The sequence below is a fragment of the Muscardinus avellanarius genome (assembly GCF_963383645.1).
Source record: "Muscardinus avellanarius genome assembly, chromosome: 16".
In the NCBI taxonomy this organism is placed as follows: Eukaryota; Metazoa; Chordata; class Mammalia; order Rodentia; family Gliridae; genus Muscardinus; species Muscardinus avellanarius.
This window is the reverse complement of record NC_137802.1, coordinates 27,455,912-27,474,626: the sequence shown is the minus strand read 5'-3', so window position 1 is coordinate 27,474,626 and position 18,715 is coordinate 27,455,912. Positions and strand designations below refer to the sequence as shown.

Genomic DNA, 18,715 nt, shown 5'->3' with positions numbered 1-18,715 from the left:
TCTCTTTCTTTTCTTTTCTTTTCCTTTTCTTTTCTTTTGTACCAGGGCTGGAACCCAGGGACAGTCTACCTCCTAGATACAATCCTAGCCCTACTTTTATTTTGAAACAGGGTCTCACTGGGTTGATGAGAGCCTCACTACTTGCTGAGGCTGTCCTCAAACCTGTGATCCTCCTATCTCAGCTTCCCAAGTGCTGGGATCTCATGCATGTGCCACCATGCCCAGCTAATAAATAAATTTGTTTCTTAATTACTTACACAAAATAAGGAAAGTCAAAATATCCTGATAGTAGTAATGGTTGAGAATGAAATACAAATAAGGTTTATCTCAAGTGCAAAAGAAAATTAAAATTATCTTAGGCAATTTAGGAAATACAGAGGAGATGCTAGCGTTGTTGAAGAGGAGGGGCCAGGATAGATGCAATTTTCCCAGTTCTTCAGACATCTCAGTCTTGCTATCTGAACTATCCAATTCAACAAGTCCCCACCTTCCACCTCTTTCCTCACTCCCTCACTATTTAACCTCGACTCAACTCCAATACACTGCCTAGTTTTGGCCACCCATGAACATTAAGCATACTGACATAATTTCTCAATTTCTGTTAAATTCAGAAAACGCAGGAAGATTATCCTATAGCTCAACGAACAGCACAACTAAGCCTGAACACAGTCCTTGGGATTCCCAAGTCAATAGTCTTTGTGATACATCGCACTGGCTCGAAGGCTCAACGGCCACACGTCTATGGCATGCGAAACGGAAAGAAGTAAAGCTGGCCAAATACTCTCACGGGCGAGCCATCCAAAGGCGGCAGAATGAGGTAAGAGAGAAAGGTCATGGGAAAGGCAGGCCAATGTAGCCTCACATCACCATAAGGAAGATCACAGCCAGGTGTGCTCTCAAGAAATCATACCAAAATAGTCATATATAACATCTTATTAAAAGTCCTCAAAAATAAGCTCTTAAGGTTTTATTTCTTTTTGAAAAAAAGTTCCTGATTATCATGTTGTAGAATCTATTAAATGACAATATACCTAAAAACAAGAGTCTTGTGACTTTTCACTCTTTGTTAGTAATCCACTGTAGGTAGTATTTTAAAAAATAATGTGGGCTGGGTGTGGTGGCGCACGCTTGTAATCCCAGCATTCTGGAGGCTGAGACGGGAGGATCGAGGTTCACAGACAGCCTCAGCTACTTAGTGAAGCCCTCTGCAACTTAGTGAGACCCTGTTTTAAAATAAATACAAAATAGGGCAGGGGGTGTAGCTTGGAGATCGAATGCCCCTGGGTTCCACCCCCAGACTCACACACACACAAAAAAAAATGTGGAAGCTGGGTGTGGTGGTGCACATTTGTAATTTCAGTATTTGGGAGTCTGAGACAGGAAGATTGCAGGTTCCCTGCCAGGCTCAGCTACTTAGTGAGACCCTGCTTCAAAATAAAGAATAATAAATAGGGCTGGGGCGAAGATAGAATGCCTCTGGGGGTTCAATCCCCAGTTCTAGAAAAAAAAAATGATGTGGGGGAAAAAGAAGACAATATGAACTGAGGAGTTTTTAAAGCAATTACTAATAAACTGAAAAATGCTTTAAGACAGATTAACTGTTTACCCAGATGCATACTCCCTGGTAAACTTGTTTTCAATTCCTATGAATTAAAATAGGAAAAATCAAACTTGCCACCTCTCTATATTTGCAGTCATTTGTAAAACTCTATCAAAAGAAACTAAAATATATCACTTCTTACCTCCGTGCAACATAATAGAAAATAGGATTCCCAGCTTTGGAAGTTCCAGCTTGGTAGAAAATACTTAGTGTTTTCAAAGCTTTGAATTCTTCTTTTTCATGTACCTGATGCCTAAATGGAAAAACAGAATAACTCAGAATATACACACAGTTCACTGAGCATTTACAAAAGGCTATGACTGAATTATTGATAAAATATAAAATTACACTGGGCGCGGTGGCGCACGCTTGTAATTCCAGCATTTGGGAGGCTGAGACTGGAGGATCGCGGTTCGCGGACAGCCTCAGCTACTTAGTGAGGCCCTCTGTAACTCAGTGAGACCTGGTTTCAAAATAAAGAATAAAAAAAATAGGGCAGAGGGTATAGCTCCACCCGCAAAAAAATAAAATTACAAAATATTTAAAATCAACAGGCTTTTAGAAGGCCAACTTGACAACATGTACCAAAAACGTTAAGATGTTACTCTCTGAACTAGAAAAACACGTAATAAAAAACATCTGTTACACTGAGAAAACTCTAACAGAGTTAAATTTTAAGCTGGATAGGCTATTTATTTATTTATTTATTTATTTATTTATTGGTACTGGGGGTGGAACCCTTCTATCTCCGGGCTACACTCCCAGACCTATTTTTAATATTTTATTTGGAAACAGGGTCTCTTAAGCCAGTGCAGCTGGCTTTGAACCTGGGTGATCCTCTTGTCTCTGCCTCCCAAGCCCCAGGATTACAAGCGTGCGCCACCACGCCTGGCTCATATATTCATTTTTAGCAATATCAATGAATTAGAATCCTGTGTAAAAAAAAAAAAAAGAACTATGACCTATTTGTAAAATGACTAATAGGCCCTTACACTGGAAGTCAAGGCATATTATTAGAAATTCTTTAATGTCAATTAGCTTCTGAATGTGTCAGATTCCTGGGAGGCTTGAGACAGGAGGATCACGATTTGAAGACAGCCTCAACTACTTAGTGAGGCTCTTTGCAACTCAGTGAGACCTGTTTCAAAACAAAGAATAAAAAAATAGGGCTGATGGTGTAGCTCAGAGGTGGAATGTCCCTGGGTTCCAATCCCAGTACACAAAAAATAAAAAAAATATATAATATATATATATATATTGCAAAAACATATCAAAGCAAGATGATAAACTATGATTTAATAAGATATTATTTTTATAAGAAAGTCTATATATAAAAGAAAACTACATATATATTTCAATAATACATGGGATAGGAAAAAATTAGATCCCAAAACATGATAATGTATTACTAGGTACAACTTTCCTGCTAATCTTCTATCAAAAGTTGTACAAGCTGGCTGTAGTGGCGCACACTTGTAATCCCAGCATTTGGGAGGCTGTGACAGGAGGATCTCGGTTTGCAGACAGCCTCAGCTACTCAGTGAGGCCCTTTGCAACTCAGTGAGACCCTGTTTGAAAAAAATAAAGAATAAAAAATAGATCTCGGGGTGTAGCTCAAAAGTAAAATGCCCCTGGGTTCCATCCCCAGTACCAGAAAAAGAAGAAAAAAAAAAAAAAAAAAAACTTGTACAAGCATATTTATTTAACAAGTGGCCTAGTGGTAAAACTTTTTCTCAACCAAAAAGAAAGCAATCATCATCTCTTGTTTTACCTTGTCATAAATTCCTCAAACTTGGAACTGGTAAGGTTAAGGCTGGACCAATGTGTATCTGCCACAGGTTTGTGCTCTGGGGGACCCAAGTATGCAAGGAGTGTCGCCATCTTATCAAAAGGTCGTCTTCCAACAGCTTTATGATCCCTAGGAACAGCAAATTACTTAAAAGAAGGTAGCAATTCACATTTAGCAGTATATATTTCTTTAAATTGCTATTGATTGCTTTCCCTTTTATCAGTGGCCCCTACTGATTTGTAAACAGCACCAAAAAGTGTATATTAACCTGGGCATGGTGGCACACGATTGTAATCCCAGCATTCGGGAGGCTGAGACCAGAGGATCGTGGCTCGCAGCCAACCTCAGCTACTTAGTGAGGCCTCCGCAACTCAGTGAGACCTTGTTTCAAAATAGAGAATAAAAAACAGGGCAGGAGGTGTAGCTCGGAGGCCGAATGCCCTCGGGGGGGGGGGGGGGTTCCATCACCAGACTCACTCACAAAAAAAAGTGTATAAGTAGACAATGAAACATCTTAGAAGCATGACATTTCCACAGAAAGTGAGGGGTCATATGTTTTCTCTCATATGTGGAAGCTGGGGAGTAATCAGGATACCAGAGGGGCTTCAGATGACGGAGGAGACACTTCAGTGGAGCCAGACAGGTGGTCTGGGGGAAGGGGGTGCAGAGGGAGGATCAATGAGGCATCACTCCACCGCCATTATGCACATATGTGGGAATGCCAGTGCCAATCACAATACCCTGTATGGAGTTAGGGGACAGGGGAAGCCCACCAAGTGCTATGTGCATGTACGTCACTATCAACACAATTCACATTGTGATGTGAGACTATAATGTACGAATTAAACTGCAAGAATAAGTATGACATTTCCCAAAGTATAAAGCTTACATTCAGCTTTGTAGAATTCTTAATTCAGCAAGTAAAAAATAACATCTGACCTACTTTTTCTCAGGGCAAAAAAAAAAAGAAAAAAAATTTCATCTTGAGAAACCAATGTTTAAGAAATGAACATATTTAACCAGGAGAAATCTTAATTTTAAATGATTATTGAACATTCAATACTAGGTAACAGGATATTATTTCATAAACATCAAACTGACAAAAATGATTAAGTACTCTCTCATAGTGCTGATCAAAGCATAAAATGGCACATAAACATTTCAAAGCGATTTGCAGTATCTAGTAAAGTTCAAGCTGGGTAAATCCAGACCCAGCAATTACACATTTAGGTAAAACATAAGGAGACAAAATGAGAATAATTATTGCATCACTATTTATAATAGTAAAAAACTAGAAACAAACCTAAACGCCCATCAACTCAGGAAAACAAAAGTAAACTGTGACATAGTTAATAAAATACTAATACAGCTAAATAAACGAGCAGGTGCAATGGCACACACCTATACCCCCAGCACTTGACGGGCTGAGACAAGAGGAGCACAGATTTGGGGCCAGCCTCAGCAATCTAGCAAGGCCTGTTTCCAAATAAAAACTAAAAGGGGCTGGGGTGTGCTGTGGAGGCAGAACCCTGGGCCCAGACCCCAGTACAAGAAGAGAGGGAGGAGGCCTGAAGTATTAATATTAAACAAACATTGAAGCTAAGTGGCAGGAGTGGATGCTAACTTTATGTCTAAACTTTTCTGTATGTTTAAAAATAGCTTTTTTTTTTTTTGCTACACAAAGCATAATTTCCTGTTTTATTTACTTCTTCCAGAGCAGTTCTCCCGTGTTTTGGGACAGGGCTCCTCACATGGACTCTGGTGGAGGTCACGGGCTGTGCCCGCAGGTCTACAGCGGATGGGCGCCGGTATCTCCCGGCTCGGGTCTGTTCCTTACTTAGCGTTTCTGAAGAAGCGTATGGTGGAAAAAAAAGAAGCGTCTAGACTTTACGTATGTATGGACCAAAGTACCTATGGGCCTCTTTACCCACCTGGCAGAGGAAAGCTAGAGATGTACTTTCCCACAGGCAACGCGATGCCCAGCCTGGGCGCAAATCTGGACGGGTACAATTCTTGTTTGCCCGCCCCTGGGAGCCCTAAAATTAGCCTAATTTTTAAAAGCGCATTTTCTTTTCTTTTCCTTTTTTTTTTTTTTTTTTTTTTTTTTGGTGGTACTAGGGCTCCCAGGCACATTCTACCTCTGAGCTGCAACCCAGCTCTATTTTATTCTTTATTTTGAGACAGGGTCTCACTAAGTCGTGGAGGGCCTCACCGAATGGCTGAGGCTGCAGTGAAGCCGAGATCCTCCTGTCTCAACCTCCCAAGTACTGGGATTACAGGGGAGCACCGCCACGCCCGGCCTAAAAGTGCATTTCAAAAAAACGCTCTAGCTTAAACTGTGAATATATATATATATATATATATATATATATATATATATATATATATATATATGCAAACTACGTACAAGGAAAGAATGCGTACATTGAAGTTTCACAATTCATTTTGGTGCCCCGTGGAAAAGCATCTTCCTTTTTCTACTTGAGGGGCACATAGCAGTCATGCCCATGTCTACTTCAGTCCATTAACAATTCGTCAATGATTACAACGTTCTCTCTTCTAAACTTGGAACTCCTAGCTTCGGGGTCTCCTACTCTTCCCACGAATGGGCCAATCATTTTTATTGGTGTTTAAAAATAAATTGGATTCATTTTACCTTTAAAAGAGAACTTCGTATACGTGGGAATTTGAGGCCTTTGCTAGCCGATATAAATTGGAAAGGAGAAAAAGTAACTTATGCTATAAGACTCAAAACAGCTAATGAAAGAATTCCCAAATTAATCACTTCAATTACCGAGTCATTTCTACGGGAAGATTTATGGGCATATACTTCAGAGCATCACAAATGGGCTCATTACAGAAGTTAAAGAGTTGTGATGTTATTACTGATTGATTTATTTGCTTTTGGTACTGGGGACTGAACCCAGAGCATTCTACCTCCAGACTCCACACTGAGCACAATCTGGTTTCTTATTTGGAAACAGGATCTACTGGGTTGTTGAGAGTCTAGCTGAGTTGCCAGGACTGGCTCAGACCTGAGATCCTCCTGTCTCAGCCTCCCAGTACTGGGATTACAAGCGTGCACCACCACACCCAGCAGTTGTGATGTTTTAACTATTAAACCCCGAGAATTATTAATTCCCAAGAATTAGCTGTTCAGATTCGAAATCCAAAACTAACCTGATATTCCAGTAAGTTTAAACTTCTGTGTCTTGTTGCCCATTATGTTCGGTTTGCACTTACAGGCCTAATTTGTGATCTTGACAATTAAAAAAATCACTAACACCTAAGTAAGCTCATTAATCATTTAATATGACTGAACCCTTCACACATATACATGTATGTATGCATGTATGTGTATATATATATGTATGGATTTTTAAAAACCTACATTTCTCAAATCATAATTCTTACTGCAAAAATCTGCAAAGTAAAAGGTACTATTCGTTATAATATCAGCTTAAGAGTGTTCGATTTCCTCACGACCAGGAACTCATACCTGTTGCTGGAAAGATACTGGCCAATTTTTTCCTGATTGTTCCAGAGCAGGCGATGTAAAGCAAGCACATTGCCGTCACTGATGAAGGAAAGGCTGTGATTTACTGCGTCACTTGTGGGGCAATCTGAAGCTATATCAAGGAAAAACCTTCAAAAAGGCAAGGCCATTAGAATTTTCAACGCTAGATACACTCATATCTGCATACAAAGTAAATGTATACTAAGTATAATATATAATTTTGTGAAGTAACTGAAATTCCCAAACTGGAAGGCTTGTTCACACAATGTCACTATCCTTAAAGCGAGCAAAAGGGACAAGGAGAAGCTTGGCTGTCCATTCTGATACCTGGCTTCAGCTGCATGGTAGGCACTCAAGTCAGAGGCCAACGGATTTATATGGGTGAAATATGGAAAGAAGATAGTGTTTTCAGCCAAGAAAAGAGGCCCAGATAATACAATAGACCTCCCAAAAGTTATCCAGCCTGTTAGGGAAAGCCAGAGAAGTCGATCTGCTAGAACACACGTCCTAGGCTAATATTCCCCTTTCCCCCACGGCTCACTGCTCAGCTGTCTAAACTCCACCTCCCTAGCGGAAAGGCCATGGTGAGGAGAGCTGCATGAGGCCAGCTTAGACTACAAGTCAGTTCAATTAGATGTGTACTGCTGGAAAACAGAATTCTGTACATTAACTCCCATTTACAAAGCACTTTCCCATTTGTTTTTCTAAAAGAACTTAGGCAAAAAAAAAAATAGTATTATTTCTAGTTTACATATAAACCAACAACTCAGAGAAATAAAGTGAAATAATTCATTATTGAAATCTGGAAGAAAAAAATTTTTAAATCAGAAAGCTTCAACAGCTGTTCAGCTATTCACAGAGAAAATCTTATGTGTTCGCATTACTTGACTTAAAGAGCAACCTTTGCTTGGTGTGGTGGTACACACTTATAATCCCAGCATTTGGGAGGCTGAGACAGGAGGATGTTGGTTCCTGAGGCCCTTTGCAACTGTTTCAAAAATAAAGAATAATTTAAAAAAAATTAAATTTTCTGTAGCTCAGAGGTAGAATGCCCCTGGGTTATATCCCCAGTACTACAAAAATAAATAAAAATAAATAAAAATTTAAAAAGCAACCTTTTAGTTCATATATACTTCTCAATTTAAGTTTCAAAAGTATATCAACACCAAAAAGTTCTATTTATACATTATTACATATTAGCTATATTTGGAAGGCCATCAGGGGGATCACAAGGTTGAAGGCCAGCTTCAACAATGTAGTGAGACCCTCAGAAACTTCAGTGAGACGGTTAGACTGCAAGTCAGCTCAAAATAAAAAATAAAATAGGGTTGGAGGTTGTGTAGACCACCCCTGGGTTCAGTCCCTAGTACAATACCAGAAAGAAAAGAAAGGGAGGGGGGGGGAATTTCTTTCTTGCTCCTCTATTACAGCAAACTCAGGTCCTTATTTTAGTAGATATGTTAAAAATTCCTCTTGGTTTTCAAATATGGAAACCACTACCAAGTTATCTTTTATAGTAACGTAAGACAAAATATGTTCTTAATCTGGAGAGGGAAGAGAAAACAATCTACACAGAAACTTCATGTGGATCAAGTATGTGGACCTAAGAGAAACTGCAAACACCTGATTCAAACAGAGGCGCGAGCTAAGTGTGGGCTGCTTACCTGCGAGCCGCGTCAAAGTTGCTTTTCACAAAATCGTTAAAAGGCCGCATATGTTCTTCTTTTGTGAAGAGAACATGATTGGCAATACTTTGAAGTATCTAAACAATCCAATCAAAGAAGGTTATAAATAGATTATTTAGGAAATCTACATATTAATATATTCTTTAAAATATGAATGTTTTCATTGATATAATTTCTATTGGCAGTTAAAATCAATGTCTTCCTTGTTCTATAAATTAGTTTAGCTGTTGTTTCTATTCTTCCCAAATATAATAATTTTAAAAATATATATATCTACATATAAGAAATATTAAAAAATTTTAAATGTCTTTTAAAATGAAAAAATCTTGCTGGGCACACACCTGTAATTCCAGTATTTGGGAGACAGAAGGATCTCAGGTTAGAGGACAGCCTCAACAAGTAGTGAGACTCTCATCAACCTAGTGAGACCCTGTTTCCAAATAAATAAAATTGGGCTGAGGATGTAGCTCAAAGATAGAATGCCTCTGGGTTCAATCCTCAGTACCCCACACAAAAAAAGAAAAACTCCTATACTCTACATTTCAAAATTTCCAGATTATACAGAAAGTCATCTTTAAAAGATATTTGCTAAAATGTTTTCCTATGATTGTATGGCCCATCAGTATCTGTCTAATGAAATCTTTGTAATATAAAGAAAATAAAACACAAGTGCATAATTGAGACCCATGGGGCACTTTGAAAGTAAATTCAAAAGAAAGTACTATATGAAAAACTGAAAATTTTGTTGGAAGGGGAATTTGACATAACTGGATTATCATAATGTACCTTTGACATTAACTTCAGGCCCCTTTCGATTCTAGGCGGTGGCTTTTTATCTAAAATCCCTGCTTCATATGGTGAGACAATGGCAGGATTGATGAATCTGAGGAACATGGCGCTTCCCACGGCGCCGATGCTGTTCTGAGGGAAACGCTGGCTAACCACCTAAAAACAAGGAGTTGAGAGTTGAGAACGAGGTCTGAATTAGAATAAAGACATGGGAACAGAGAGGTCAGAGGTCCACCTTTACACAAAAACTCTGAACCAACCAATCCTTGTGAATATCATGTTTCCTTTTACTTCTCAAATGTCAGAAAATATAATTTACCCTCAGCTCTCATCTTACATCATTTCAAAGAACAACTAAGGCATCTCAGAGAGAAGGAATATCTCACAGATGAGTTGTGTAGGAGAGACCTGGGGAAAAAGACCTTATTTGATTGTCATTGTTTGTTCTACAAGTCTGTTCAGTAACGAAAGCAGATCCGATTTCAGACAAAGAATATTTCACAAGGGCTATCAGGCAGGAAGTGTGGCCGACTTTCACAAGGAAGAGCCCAGTGCTCCACAGCACGCCCTGGAATGTCCTGCCCCTAAATAGATATTTACGTTTTATTATATACCAGTTACAACTGAATTATTTAAGGAAAAACACTTTCCACCATGTACAAACAAAATTTTTTCTTATATTCCTACACCAAGAGAAAAAAAACTTACAAGTAATGTTACTACTCGTTTCTTTTCTTCACCAGCATGGTTTATAAAGTAACCACCTATCTATTATTTAAACCATGGAGGCTGGGCATGGTGGCCCACCAGTACTCAGGAGGCTGAGACAGGAGGGTCACAAATCCAAGGCCAGTGTCAGCTACTGAGGCTCTCCATAACTTAATTAAGACACAGTTTCAAAATAAAGAACAAAATATAGGGCTGGGAATGAAGCTCAGAGGTAGAACCTCCCTTGGTTCAAGTCCCATAACTAATACACACACACAGACACGCATGCACACACGCACATGCACCCACACACCCAAAAAAAAAAAAAAAAGACACACAAAAAAAGCCATGGAAGAACATAAATTGTTGGGGCCTAAAAAAAAAAAAAAAAAAAAAAGATCCCACTAGAAGTGACCCTTATGTCTACCTCAATTTATAATTCTGCAAAGCTAGAAAAAAGTAAGGATTCAGAAAAAAAACTGCCCATGTAGAGAAACAATGTAAACCCAATATCCAAATTAATTTACTTTCTTTTAGGGGGAAAAAATCTACATTAAATTAAAGATAAAGCAACAGGTAGTAATTAGATTGGGAAAAGTGTTATGAAACTGGCTTAGCTTCCATCTCTTTTTAGGTTAACATATGAAAACTGTTTTACTTTGAAATTTACATTTCTATTTTATTTTTATTTGGGTGCTGTGGATTGAACCCAGGGGCATTCTACCTCTGAGATGCATTCCCCAGCCCTATTTTATTTTTTAATTTTGAAACAGGGTCTCACGAAGTTGCAGAGAACCTCACTAAATTACCAAGGCTGGCTGTGAACCTGCAATCCTCCTGTCTTACACTCCCAAATACTGGGATTACAGGCATGTGCCACCACACCGGTTTAAGTTCACTTTTTTAAAAGTAGCTATTTACTGATTTTCTCTGGGATAATATCTTCAAAAGTGTCTTACATTGATGCCTGTTTTATATTTAGTGGTACTGTCAACCTCAGAATTTAAGTGAAGAATTATTATTCTTCACTTAAACGAATTATTTCCCAAAAGGAGACTCTGGTAAAGTTTGCAAAAAGTTTACTATACTTTCACCATCTTCCACATCCTCAAAAATAATTCATATCAAAACCCAGAATATCCACACCTCCAGAACACACATTGTTTCATGTATCTCTGTATCTTGAAGCCGGGTATGGTGGTGCGTGCTTGTAATCCCAGTACTTGGGAGGCCGAGACAGGAAGATCTGGGTTCTCGGCCAGGCTCAGCTACTTAGTGAGGCCCTCAACTCAGTGAGACCCTGTTTCAAAATAAAGAATAAAAAATTGGACTGGGCGGTATCTCGGAGGTAGAATGCCGCTGGGCTCAACCCACAGCACCATAAAAAATTAAAAATTGTATCTTACTAATGGTAGTATCAATGTATTTTTGGAACTGATAAAACATGATTACTGTTAGTAGGAATGCTGTAAAAATAGTTTCACAAATCATTTGTGACAGAACTTTTTTTTTTTACTTGATACACAAACTCAAGTTTTTGTTCTTTTAAAAATCCATAAAAATCTAACTTGGATCCAAAAGGCATCCTACATAAAAGGTCAACATTAAGGTTCAGTCTATTTAATGAAACCAGTTATCAGCTAATGTCCCCTTTACTCCCTTTGCTAAAAGCTGAACTACATAATGCAAATAAATGCAGTAATAAACTGCACATCCACCAGAGGATAACTACCTAAGCATGGTTAATTAATGAAAACTCTCCCTGTGGTAGGCAGACAACTTCGAAAGTAAATCTAATCATGCGTTACGTTTAACAAACAGAATTATCTGCAATAGGACTGCCTCGTTAGACACCAGAAGCCGAAGCCTTTTTTCTATATTTTAAATATTCCAATAAAAAACACATACACTCCAAAAGAAAGTCAGCTTATTCATAAAAGAACAATAGACTCTGATTAGCAAACAGATCCAAAGAATGACTTTTTAAATTTATAATGACCATCCTGTCTGCATACTTTGAATGTGCTCCAAAATGTCAAGTTACCAATTAGATTCCCCTTATTTATAGGAGGCCCTCAAACTTACTGTTACCCAGAAACTTAAAAAAAAAAAAAAAACCACCAAAAATAACTCTAGTAAAAAGAAAAAAAAACATTTCAAGGAGCAATTTTAGACAAAGTTCTAATAAGTTAAGCAAAGGCAGGAAAGCTAGAGACATGCTGTAGATAACCAGAAAGCCTGGACTGTATGTGATACACTGCACAATAGCATCAGTGCAATGCTGAACAAGAATGTTAGGCACAGTAAGTTAATTTCAACAGTTATGTGTGCACTGTGTTAAACCCACATGAGAATGACAAGGCTGCAGTATTAGAAGGAAATGTTATTAAGCAAGATGGCCATCCAACCCAGCGCATTTGCTCACAGCCAGCCAAACCTAGTTAACATACTCAGAATGACATATGAAAGTAAATGTCTCTAATGTTTCATTCAGCTCTGAATTTAAAACAGAAATTTCCACGTATAGCTTAGACAATGTATAAATTTATATGTAAAGCTAAGGCAAGGCATGAACGATGAGACCAGATGAATACTATACTTTAAATTATCCCTTTTAAGGAAAATTATCTACCTGGCTTCTAAAAGTTTTCTTTACATTTTTCTCTCTGATATTTGGAAATCAGAACACAGATAGGACGCAGCCTCAGAAGAATAAGTCACACTGACAAAAAATGACAAATTTAAAGTGAATGCAAGCTATCTTTTTGACAAATTCCATTCACTGGGAGAAGACAATTATGAGCACCATAATTTTCTTCTTTGAAATGAGGGCAAATTCAGAGAAGCAGGCAGTTTACTTATATCATGTTTGCAAAATGAGCTGTTTCTATGTGAATATGGATTCACTGGGTTTTCCTTTTGAATAACTTAATAATGATTTCCCCTGAGGTCAAAGTAGAATTTCTATAATCTAAGGACAGATATCTATTCTGGCTATGACTATGTAGATAAAAGCATAAAGAAAGAGAAATAAAATTTAGCAACTTTTAGATTAGAGTTAGAAAATGATACTGTCTGGCAGAGTATCTGCCTGGCATTTGAGGCCCTGGGTTTGCCCCAACACCAAGAGAAAAAATAAAGAACTTAACACCTTCCCACCCTATACTTCTAAAAATTAAGAAAACCTCTTGTTTCTAAGAAACCACTCACATGACCTGCAAACAAGAAGCAAGAATGAAGACAGTCAGCATTTCCTTAGGCCTTGAAATTAAGTTTCTTTTGCATTCACTTATAATTTTAACAGTAATGATAAAATTAGACCCAGGATATTCAATGCGACAAATGCCCACAAAACGCCTTTGGGATAAATCATACCAAAGGAACACAGAGAATGTTTTAATGTAACTTAATTCCAGGGTTAATTGAAATGAAAGCTATTTGGTGCCAGAATTAGTAGAATGATTTTACAGTGAAGGTCAAACAGGCTGAAGTGAAGATGTTCTTAAACAAATAGCAAAAGATTTGGGGTTTGCTTTGAAAGAAACAGCTAATAAAAAGTTCTCCAAACTTACTGATTTTTTGTTTTCCTTTTTTTCTTTTACTGTAGCTTTATTCAGTAGGGAGTGGCAAGTTGCCTACAGAACAGAGATGAGCACAAACAAGTCACAGCACCGACTACATACAGCAACAAAAACAATGTTGGCTTGTACATAAAATTACACGGTCAAATGTAACACAAATGGGATTAACAAAAAATTAGAAATCAACAGAATTTTGAGGGATGAATTTAATTCTGGATTTTTATTTTTATTACATTTTTAAGCCAAGTGCTAAAATAAACAGCAAGAAATGTTGAGAACCAATCATGTCTACTATTTCTGGCTATGAATCATAGGAAAGCTCTCCCCAAGTGAACTTGAGGGTGTAGAATATTTACATTTTAATTAATTCCCAGTTTTTGATAAATTTCATATAATAATTTCATTATAAGTAGACCAAACACAAAAGCATTTCTTTGTGTCTACATTTCTTTTTTGATATGTACAAATACTTCTCTGTGTATCCTTCAATTGATTTAGAATTATTTTTCCAATATCTGGCACTTAACTAAGATCCTACTAAAATAAAAATTAATTGACTAAAAGTAATAGAAACACTCAGTTTACAGATTCTGAATTTTAAAACCCTCTCTGTAGAGCCTCGTGTGGTGGCACACTCCTGTGATCCCAGTACTTGGGAGGCTGAGACAGGAAAGTCATAGGTTTAAGGGCAGCATCAAGAACCTCATAAGGCCCTCTCCAAACTTAGTAAGACCCTGTTTCAAAATAAAGAATAAAAATAGGGCTTGGAGTGTAGCCCAAAGGTAGAATGCCCCTGGGTTCCATCCCCAGTGCCCCTCCCCACCACACACACAAAAAAAACCTCTCTCTCTCTCTAAAAAGGATTATTCTTAAAATTTCACATATTTTTCAATGTTTGCAGGCTACTACCTGAAATAGTTCTAATCAGAGGATGTTAGAAGCTCTGCAATATTTGAGAGAAAAATGTTATCAGCTCAACTAAAAAAAGCATTAATAAATATTAAGGTTAAGAAATTGCAAAGAAAATTATAAAATTGTAAGCTTGCTTCAAATATTTTTACTTGCTTAAATTTTTTTTTTTACTTATTACAAGCTGACCATTTATCAGAATGCCCCTCTCCCAAAGATACTCATCAAACCCACAGAGACTTATTGGTTTCCTATGGTTTCTCAGAGTTTCTTCTAGGCTGAAAGTTCTTTCAAAATTAAAACACTCCTGATGGGCCTACATTGGGAAGAATATTTATTTTAAAAATATTAAAAACCTGGGAGACTGAGACAGGAGGATTGCAGGTTCACTGATAGCCTTGCCAACCTAGTGAGACCCTGTTTAAAACAAAAAAAAAAATTTTTTTTAAAGGCTGGGGGTGTAGCTCAGAGGTAGAATGCCCCTGGGTTCAATTCCCAGCACCACGAAAAAGGCCCAAATAACAATTCTTTAATCCACCAATAATGGCATCTTATGCTAAGAATCTAGAAATCCAACACCATAACCAATAGCAACTTGGGTTTAAATTCTGTTTCACATCCATCATCCATCCATCATCCATCCATCTATCCATCCATCCATCCATCCAATAGTTCTTGTGCACCTGCATGCGAGATACCATTCTAAGCACTGGGAATCAGTGGCAAAACAAAAGACACAGTTTCTTGATTTCCACGGAGCTTTGGCTGAAGCTTCTGATTATATATAAAAAGAGCAATAACCACATAAAATTTCAGTTTTACACATATATTTTATGTGGTACGTAAAGATCATTTATAGCCCTAAAATATTTGTGTAAACTAGTTTGGAGAAGCAACTTTACTGGCAAAAGATGGCATTTACTTAGACGCATAATAGCTCTATCTCAGATTTCTCTCACCAGAAGAGAATATGCACTCTGGGAATCACTTTCTCTTTATTCTAAAACTATCAGGATGAAGAGTGGGAAAACATAAAAAAGACTTAATTATGAACCTGACAAATGTTCACGGTTGACTATTCCTACACCACTTTAACTCAGTCCACCAACTGAAGAAGGCAAAGTTACAGCTGGTTAAACATAAACAAAGGCGTAAAGGCTAGGATACAAACGCAGGTGAAGTGAGCCAGCACTGGGCATGTGCCAGCGAGCAACACCCTCACGTAGCTTTCACGACTTCCTCGGCAGGTTCCCAAGGCAGGAGCCATGTTTACTAAAGGAAAACATATCATCAACTCCTATCCCTCCCAGCAGAATATACAAAGGTACCATTATGTTACTGCCAAAGTCAAAAGGCCAGGAAAAAGCCAAAAGAGGAAAGATAAAAGCAGAACAGCAAACCAAAAGGAAAAACTAGGTTTGGAAGGAGACTTCATGAAAAAATATACTGAGAGCGAGGCTATTCTTTTTCCCTTTTCTTTGTCATTAGTGAATATAAAATTCTGTCAGCTTAATAGAAAACAAAACCTTAAAATAATGCACTGACACAACATTTAAATACTTGTTTGTTTGTTTGTTTGTTTGTTTGCAGTACTGGGGATGGAACCCAGGGCATTCTACCTTCAAGCTACATCCCCTGCCCTATTTTTTATTCTTTATTTTGAAACAGGGTCTCACTGAGTTGCAAAGGACCTCATTAAGTAGTAGCTGAGCCTGTCCACAAACTGCGATCCTTCTGTCTCAGCCTCCCAAATGCTGGGATTACAAGCATGCACCACCATGCCCATCTTTGAATACTTTTAAAGAGGATAATTTAAAATAAAATTAAGCAATTCAAGTGTCATTAAGGTAGTAACAGACTGTTTTATTACGCAGTACTCTGAAAAGTACAATACTAATATCCACTAGGTCTATGTAATCAATCTCTATTTCCTTTTAACTAGCTAAAGTTAAAGCCAGGTTACTTTCATAACCCTTTTCTTTCTTTTCTTTTCTTTCCTTTCTTTCTTTCTTTCTTTCCTTCTTTCTTTCTTTCTTTCTTTTTTTTTGTGGTACTGGGAATGGAACCCAGGGGCATTCTACCTCTAAGCGACACCCCCAGCCCAGTGAGACAGGGTCTCTCTGAGTTGCAAAGGGCCTAAGTAGCTGAGGCTGGCTGGGAACCATGATCCTCTTGTCTCAGCTTCCCAAATGCTGGGATTACAAGTGTGCGCCACCATGCCCAGCACCCTTTTTCTTTTTAAAAACAGTTAATACTCAACTAAGAAACGGACCTAGACTGTTTTTAATATGTGCTCACTATTTCTGTTCTGCCTAGTTTTATGAACAGAATAATGACTCTACTTGATGTTAAGAGAAATCTTAAGGCTTAAATTAAGTGAAAAATATTCACTGTATTCTTCCATGTTATAATTAATCTACTCTCTAGCCTTAAATTTAACTATCCAAATAAACCATGTACGGGGTTTTCCTAAGCTTCTTTAAGCTTTTTAAAAAGGCAGTAAGGCAGCCAGGCACAGTGGCCACAGCCTATAATCCCAGCTATTCAGGAGGCTGATGCAGGAGGATTTCAAGTTCAAGGTCAGCCTGGGCAACTCTGTGGAACCCTGTCTCAAAATAAAAAGCACTGGGGTGTAGCTCAGTGGTAAAGAGCCCCTGGCTTCAGTTCCCGGTTTAGGAAAAGGAGAGGAAGGGGAAGAGAAAAAAAGGGAAGGAAGAGACAGTCAACTCATGATAACAAATTAAGAGAGATTAATCTGAAGTGTGCTTTATCAGCTATGTATATTGTGAAGAGTTTTCTTTTTATAGCTATAACAAATACATCTTTAAAAATAGCAATGGGGAAAAATTCACACAGAGCAGCTCCAGACAGCTTTTTAGAATGGTGATTTCACTGATGCTGTTAATGTCTCTAAGCAACTGAAGCTGTGTGCTAAAAAAACAAATGCCTGGGGATGGTTCTGGGCAAAGAGACAAAGGCTTGGATTTTAGTGGCTGAGTAAATGCTTTCCTGTTCCCATGCCTATCCCAAACTACTGACCCAACAGTATTCCTTCTTCTTAGAGGGCTAATGTGGATTTGCAAGATTTCCTTTAGGATAAATAAATCTCATTCCTAAAACTGCAAATGCAATTCAAAAGCACATGAGATGCCATTAAGAACATAAACCAAGCCGGGCGTGGTTGCGCACGCTTGTAATCCCCGTGCTTGGGAGGCAGAGACAGGAGGATCGCGCAGGTTCGAAGCCAGCCTCACTGGCTTAAGAAACCCTTTTTCCAAATAAAATATAAAATAGGGCTGGGAGTGTAGCCCGGAGGTAGAAGGCCCCTGGGTTCCATCCCTAGTACCACCAAAAAAAAAAAAAAAAAGAGCATAACCAAATCCCCTTAACAAGACTAGACATCTGAACTCGGGAGCACTTCTTGTAGTAATAGTATGAGAAAGTCTAACAACATGGTCTGAATGATAAGTCAGTATATCTTATAAGTAGCATTCTATATACAGTAAACAGAATAATCCATCTCTCCTGAGAAAATGACAAGAAACAATCTTAGTGAGAAATCCAAAATTATATATCAAGTAATTTACAGCATAAAAATCAAGGGGCCTGCTTCTCATGTGAGAGACCTGTAAAGTACTTTGGATAAAAGATTCTAGCCCCCAATTCCATAATACATTTCATTTCAGCCACAGCCATCATATCCAACAGACTGAATGAAATTTAAACTCGTTCCCAAAGCAAGGAACATTTAACATTTTAAAATTTTCTCTTAAAATATTTCAAATGTCTCTGGGGGAAAAAAAATCCAAGTTTCTTTCAAAGCCATTCCAACAGTTCTGAATGTATTATTCATCCAGCTGACTCAGTCAACCACCCACTGGTAGCAGCTACATCTCGTTTTGGTAAAGCATCCTTCTTAAATTTAGTTGGGTTACTCATGACAATTGATAACTTGCAGCATACCTGGTATAAACAGTGGCATACACTTCGAAGCTGAGGGGGAAATTCTGAGGAGGAGCTGATGATGGCATGGAAGAACTTCTCAGTCATCTGAAGGAGGTTCCGCTGGTTTTCCTCAAGGCTCTCGGACGGTTCTAACCTACAAAAAAGGAAAGGTGAAAATTAAAACAATCCTAT

At 38.1% G+C, this 18,715-nt stretch overlaps 1 protein-coding gene across 1 annotated transcript in view; it reads right to left on the bottom strand.

Annotated features, from left to right (window-relative positions):
• NF1 (neurofibromin 1) overlaps positions 1 to 18,715 on the bottom strand; it is a gene marked incomplete at both ends in the record, with an annotated part of 286,281 nt that overhangs the window by 124,902 nt on the left and 142,664 nt on the right. The window contains 7 exon segments of the mRNA XM_080712594.1: positions 1,743 to 1,853; positions 3,372 to 3,518; positions 6,889 to 7,035; positions 8,571 to 8,668; positions 9,378 to 9,536; positions 13,661 to 13,723; positions 18,542 to 18,677. Coding sequence (XP_080568720.1) covers positions 1,743 to 1,853; positions 3,372 to 3,518; positions 6,889 to 7,035; positions 8,571 to 8,668; positions 9,378 to 9,536; positions 13,661 to 13,723; positions 18,542 to 18,677 — 861 coding nt within the window.